Source organism: Scomber japonicus, chromosome 9, assembly GCF_027409825.1.
Source record: "Scomber japonicus isolate fScoJap1 chromosome 9, fScoJap1.pri, whole genome shotgun sequence".
In the NCBI taxonomy this organism is placed as follows: domain Eukaryota; kingdom Metazoa; phylum Chordata; class Actinopteri; order Scombriformes; family Scombridae; genus Scomber; species Scomber japonicus.
Genome location: NC_070586.1, coordinates 33329389 through 33336572, shown reverse-complemented (window position 1 = coordinate 33336572; position 7184 = coordinate 33329389). Strand labels below are relative to the sequence as shown.

The 7184-nt window shown below is 41.7% G+C and overlaps 1 protein-coding gene across 1 annotated transcript; it reads right to left on the bottom strand.

The window, feature by feature from the left end:
• Positions 1-217: 217 nt before the first annotated feature.
• tcima (transcriptional and immune response regulator a) lies at positions 218-1247 on the bottom strand. Its single transcript, XM_053326243.1, has one exon. The coding sequence runs from the start codon at positions 1119-1121 to the stop codon at positions 819-821; it is 303 nt and encodes a 100-aa protein (XP_053182218.1). The 5' UTR covers positions 1122-1247; the 3' UTR covers positions 218-818.
• Between the last annotated feature and the right edge of the window lie 5937 nt (positions 1248-7184).

Here is a 7184-nt window from a genome sequence, read left to right as displayed (position 1 = left end):
GGACCCTTAATCCTTGAGTGACAAAGGTCAACATCACTGAAACTCCACTCAAACTGGTCTCATCTAGTTTCCTCTATGCTTAATAGCCTACAACACATTAGAGATAATAATTAAGCTCATATAGCCCGCCTAGTCATAACTGAACAGGATGCATTTGAGTATTGATATCACACTATTGAAACCATGTGAGAAAGTGTGCAATGAGGACAAACAAGCATTCATCTTTAGTTTATAATACAATAATTTATTTTAAAAATGACAGACAAAGAAACATGTCATAAATGCAAATCATCATTATAACATGTTTGTGACAAAAACAAAAAACAAAAAAAAACACATTAGTGGCCACTAATGATAGTGTTCATATAACACAGTGAAGCTGAGAGACAAGGCATGTGTTCAGGACAGGCATTCATGTAGTTTCTTCGGCACTATTAGAGTCTCATTTGTGCAGCTTTTTTCACACCAGCATCAGCGCAGTGTTGTGCACCTTGCACCAGGTGCTGCTTCACAGTCAAGCATCCACACACAGGAATGCATTCATCGGTTCAAGTCTCAGGGAAGACGTTTAAGCATGCCCCTTCATATTCCCAACTCTGTTCTTCTTGCTCCATCCGCTCATAGCAGGTACCCCCTGCTGTCACCTTCCGTCCACGAGGTGACAGCTGCAGCCTGATTGCCCTCCAAGCGGCCCGGCTGCATATTTCTTCACCTCCGCACATTTCCTTGCGTCAGGTGAGCCGTTCCTGCTGCGGCAGCCCAGTCAAACCGGGGGAGTGTTTTCACATTCGGCTCACACAAGAGCCGACAAGAGACGTTCAACGCAGCTTGAGCAGCTGTCGGACCATGCCAGCGATCTGGAGGAACTTGTCCTTCTTGCGCTGCTTCAGAGCCATCAGAGCCCGGGCCGTCTCCTCCGGGTCCTGGGTGTAGGAGAAGATGCTCCTCACTCGCTCCTCCGCCTTCATGTCACCTGTTTTCTGGAAGAGCCTCATCAGAGAGTCCTGGTTGACGTTCTCAAAAATGTTGGCCACTGCTTTCTTGCGGTGCGCAGTGTCAAATTTGTTGCCGTGGACAGACGGGCTGACCCGGCGGCATTCAGAGGAGACGTAGCTCGACATCTTGGCTTTTGGTTTGTCGGGTGGATGTCGTGCGTTCTGCTCCAAGAGTGGCCCTCCAACTCGCTGAGGATGAGTTGGTGCGCACTGGTTTCGCCGGAGCGACTTCGAGGTTGAAAGCTTGGATGAGTGAGTGCCGGAGAGCTGAGCCTCTGCGTATTTATAGGGCTGATGTGTGGGTGGTTTGCTCTGGCAGGACGCGCTTCCAGCGGTGACATCAGCAGTCGCGAAGCAGAGACAGGCGCCGCCTCCCCCCAAGCAGTACACTGGAGAGTAGAGCACAGCCGACTGTATGATGAAACCAGTGTGCAAAATATCACCCCATCCAACCGCCTCAAATGCCACTGAAATACTGCACTGTAAGCATTTAGTGCAGCATGTAAGACCCCCTTACTAGAGATCCCCCTGTTAAAATCATTAGAATAGTTTATGTACCAGAGTGTAAAGGATTTTAATGGCTAGATTCAATCTGTTTTTTTGTTTTGTTTTTTGTTTTTAATCTAAACTGGCTTTACAAACAGTTCAACCAAGGCTGGATTAGTACCTTCAGGGGCCCCTGGGTACTGAAGCGCATACTAGTTGATCATTTTCCCCACACACACAGCATGACTCTGTGAATCATGAGATGTACATTTCTTGGAACTTTTCCAACTTTTATTCCAAGTGGACCCTGCGTGTACTTTAAAGAAATGTTTTCTAAGTAACCACAGTCCATTGTGGCCTGCTCACCAATCATTACTCCCCCAGCTATCACATAATAGCTAGAGAAATATAACTGACAAGAGACTTAAATTCCTTGGAAACCAAGTTTCCTACTTTTATTCCCAAGTGAACAATGCTGCATATCCTAACTCCAAATTTCACTTGGACTTAATTGATTGCCAACGTTTCTGACGAAGTGACAATAACTACGAACAAAAGAATGAGTCAAGCCTTTAAAGTCCACTGCACAGATTGTCCATATGTTAGATCAAACCATGCGTTTTATGGTGTGTTTAAGGACCCCTTCCCATACTCTGCATGTGTTTTAAAGACATTTTTTTCAAAGTAACCACAATCCATTGTGGCCTGCTCACCAATCATCATTTGCCCAGCTATCAAATAGACAAATAAAACTGCCAGTAATGAGACTTAAATTTCTTGGAAACAAATTCTTCAACTTGTATTCCCAGATGGACAATGCTGTGGTCAGATGAGAACCTCTCAACTCCAAAGTTCACTGGGACATACTTGATTTCCAATGAAGTGATGATAACTACGAACAAAAGAATGAGTCAAGCCTTGTGTCATATTTCTGTGGAGCCTGACAATAAATTGCAAATTTTTCTCCCATCATTGAGGGCCCCTTTCTGCTTAAGGGCCTCTGGGCACTTGCGCAGGTTTTCTGTATGTTAGATCAAACCATGAGTTCAACACTCACCAAAACAACAAAATACCAACAAGAAACCTGGTGGTCTGTATTATGATGCGTTTAAGGACCCATATCCATACCCTGCATGTGAAGAAAAGAAAGCATGCAGTATTCTTGTATAATGCATGATGATGTTTTGAACATCTGTATATTGATTGTTATGTCAATATTACCAAAGATGTGATATGTGATGACAGATGTAACAAGGGAGACAGGAAATTGTGGCTCATGTGACTCATTTGTGTTCTTTGACTTGTTATTCTGCGGAGGATAATGATGCTGAAGAACCAGTTTGTAAACCACAGATGAGATAAATAAAGTTGTTATTTTGTTCAGAGAGGTGTGTGTTTACTGGCTGTATTTTTCCTTTTGGGAAATCCCCCCCTTTCACCCTGAGACCTGAGGTGAATAGTCTAAGTATACTGCAACCATGCTTTTGATGATTTGAATGCTCTAATAGTTTCTTTTTATACACCACAGCAACAATTATACAGTGTGTTAAGTCTACAAACAAGTTACTGTAAGTGTTTTTGGGTTTTGCTACAGAAGATTACATCTCCCCCTTTTCCAGTCAGCAGTGCTAAAAATATTCGGCTTGCATCTTCGCCTTCAAGATAGGGGGGTTAGTGAGTTGTGTTTACAACTTGTAGTTGACCTGTGGCCCATGCAGTCTGGCTGATCTACGCTGATAAAGCTCCAAGGCGTTTCCCCTTGAGACGCAACTCTCCTTATAAACAACATTGACGGCGTGTCAGTACCACCGCCGCTGCACAGCCACTAAATGCCACCTGTGCAAGTGTGGCTTGAGCCCGGTGCCTTATATGGAAAAAGAAAGTTAGGAGCAATGGTCATGAGGGGCTCAGGAAGGGTATTTTTTGTCCCTAGAGTGCTACAGAATGAAGTTCATGCCCGGTATGTGGCATTGACTTTGAATGCTGAGCCTGAGGTTGAACAATGTACCAAGGATTCCTGCAGAGTCTGAAATGAAACAATACCCAGATCCTCACTGACAGCTTTGTTTTCCAGGTCTGTCTGAACAATGTGTCGCCACAGGATACCTGGCTGTCTCGAGCTGGCATGGCAGTTATGACTGCAGACGGGGAATGTCACTTCAACTTCCGCAAAGCAAAAGAGAAAAAAAAAGAAAAGAAAAGAGAAGGCCCAGTTGGTGGAAATGGCATATTTATGATCCCATAGTTGTCCCGAGGCACAGGAGAGGAGCATTGCACAATGAGATTTCAGAGGGTAGAAGGAAACAGGAGCCTTGAGTCGCTGACCCTATATCTCCTGTCCGCACCAAGCATTCAGGCTTTATCATAACAAAAGAGACACTAATTTTAAACAGGGTCAAAGGTTATGTCATTTTTATCCACAGGGGAGGTGGGGACTCTCAGGAGACAGTAGGTTTACTCCCTTGTGTATTCCCTTAAAGATAAGACTCCCTCTCCTCTGCACAGATGTTTAAAATCCCACTTTGGCACAGATTGTGTAACACTCCCCAAATGTACCTAAAATTAGAGTCCAGGTAACAGATAAGAGGGCTCATGGAAAAGGAGGCAGCTTTATCTATCTAGACCGATCTTGCTGTTTCACTCCTTGGGGTTTTGTTTATGGTTGCACTGTACAGTACTTTAAGCAATAAAATGTGATAGTGTAAGCCTTTAACAATCTAAAACCTACTCCAGAATTATACGTCAATCTAAGCCCATATCTTTAGATATGAGATGTGTTGGTCAACATCTGCTACAAAAGCTTTCACCTTAAAAAACTATGCTCCAAATTAGTTTATGACCACACCATGAGATAAATCTTACATAACGGAAGCGTGCCTTTTTTTTTCTTTTTTACAACATCCATCATTCAGACAATATTCTTTATCTGAAATGGAAGTCCTGTGAGACAGAGTGATCATTTGACAAAAGGTTTTAATGCAGTGCACAGAGCTGATTTGGCTGCTGTTGTCATCATGTTCCTGGTTCTTTGCGTGACTTGTTATTGATGTTACTATGGTGTCCTCAGAAGCAGGGTTCACAGGCATGCCCATGCCTGACGCTCATTGTGTAAAACGAAAATAAAACACAAAAACATTTTTTCACCTCTTCTGTACTTTCCCAAATGACACAAGCAGCAGCAGAGTGACTTCAGAGTTTTTTAGCTGAAAAGTGATCTGTGTGATCTGAGCTAAAAGACCAAAGTGTGACAACCTTAGCACAGAGTCTTGTTTGTCTGTGCTTAGAGTTACAAGATAACACTGAACTGCAAGTCTCTCTATTTAGCACAGACGCAGTGTAGTTACAAAATGCCTTATAACACACTGTAATGTAGTTATACACAGATATAAGTGACTGTAACTGCTCTTATGGCCATAAGTAACACCCTTACAAACTATTCAGGGTCAATTTGACCCTTTTTTATATTTGGGAGCTGTAAAAACACCCTACACATATTTATTTTAGCCAACTTTTTCCCAATGTGACCCCCATTTTAAGATATATAAATATACAAGTTTGACCTGTGTTTAGAAAAATAAAATAAAATACTCTATAAAATATAGAGTATAAAATCCTGGACTATAAAATAGTCATTATGAATGTTTTTTTTAAGATTAATCAAACAGAAGGATTAATCAAACATTTATTAATGACTGATGGGGAATTTGTGAATGTGAAATGGTCTGAAGACTAATTGTGAGTCAGAACAGTATGTAATGGTTAAAATGTCTTCATAGCTGCTTACAACTACGTTATAGTGTGTTAGAAGCCATTTATTAACTTTATATATAATGATTATAATTGCTTAAATTGGAACTTAAAGTACATTTATTATTATACTTATTTGCTTTCTTAGACGAGAAGATTCATACCACTCTTAAATATGAAAGTGCTGTCTCCCTTTAAAGGGGTGCAGAAGCATTATTCATATTTTTGTTATTGTTATTAATTTTCGGAGTCATATCAAGTACACATTTCATAGATTTGAGCATTGCAACATGTGTCATGTACAATGAGAAGTTAAGTGAAACCATGTATTGCACAAATCACCTGATAAAGAAACCTTTGAACAAAGATTGACGCTAGTTGAAGCCCAGTGATGTAAGAGGACCAAATGACTTCATTTGAACAAATAAAATCCTTCATAATTCAGAGCTCCTGATTGGCAAATCTCAGTTTGCATTATATTTGCTTTTCTCTAAAAAAAAAAAAAAGTACTTGGAGCTTTTCGGAAGTTTGCTGTTCTTCTTATTTAATCTGCACAAGTCCCAGAGACCATGTCAGTGATCAACACTGTTTTATCAGAAGACGGTTCACAACTCTGGTGAGACTTTGACCTTCGAGTTAACAGTCAGCTGCACAATTCCTTGTCTTGAAAGCAATATTGATATGCTTTTACTGGGAAGACGAGGAGGATGTAAACACTGATTAAATCAGTTAAAAGTGAAGGAAGTCTGGTCCATGAAACATAAATATTCAGCATGAAAACAAACGGACAGCTGTTGTACAGATGACGGGAAGACATAGCTCGATGGCGGTAAACTGTGTTAAATGACACTCCACACATACTTTAGGCTGTATAGTTACAGTAAAAGAATGTGTTTCATAAAAGCATGTGTTTATATCTGACTGCGGGGCCTCACTGGAATCTGTCGCTGGCAGCAAACACCCAGTATGTCTATTTAGCAAGTGGCTGCTTATGTAACATGAGCACAGGAAGGGACATTTGGGAGAGAGGTAGTCTCTAGGGGACTGTGTGTGCATGTGTGTGCATGTGTGTGTGTGTGTGTGTGTGTGTATTCATGAAGGGGGGTCAGGTAAGCATTAGTCAGCATTAGTCAGATGTAACTGGCAATGTGGGTGCTGTGTCTGATTGCTTGACGGTAATACAGGTGAACTTTGATCGTCCCGAAAACAGCTGTATTATAGGAGAATGTGTTGTAAAATCCAGCTGTGAGTGCACTGTGCAGGCAGGGGGTGCACTTGTGGCAGTAAAAACAGAACCAATTATGATAAATAAGAGTTGAAAATAGGAAGTAATAGTTTAAAAAAATGCTAATTTGTGAAGGATTTCCCAGAAAGAGGGTAAAATAGTTGAAGTGCATCATGATATATTGGAAGCAGACTATAAACTCAGCATGGTTCTGGCTTTCTTACAATATAATCATCAGACAAACTTACAAAAATAGACTTAATTTTACGTAACATATGAGCAATAGTTGTTTTTATGTCTCATTAATTTCTTACTCACAATGCTCTTATGTCAAAATAAGCACCAGCTCAAGTTAATTCTTTTGGAATCTGCCCAAAAGCTTCACAGAAGTCATCTGCTTTTGTTTTTTTAAATTGAGGCGGGTGGAGTGGAACATGTTTCACAACCTGCAGGGTGAGCAGCATCAGACTCACAATGGACCAGGCGGTAACGTTTGCACGCAAAGCGGAGTTCATGTTTCCTCTTTCCTCTGCTCCTCCCTCTCACACTTTATCAACCCCAACACACCCCCACCACACCAACCCCCCTCAGGGACCAGCCTGTGCATGCAGATTAAATGACTGAGCGCTGAGCCCGCATGGACACCCAGGCAATGCAAGGCACCATTACACTGAACCGGCTCAATCCGGTTGCCGCTGCCGGTTCACGGCTGACTGCGCCACAGGAGCCTG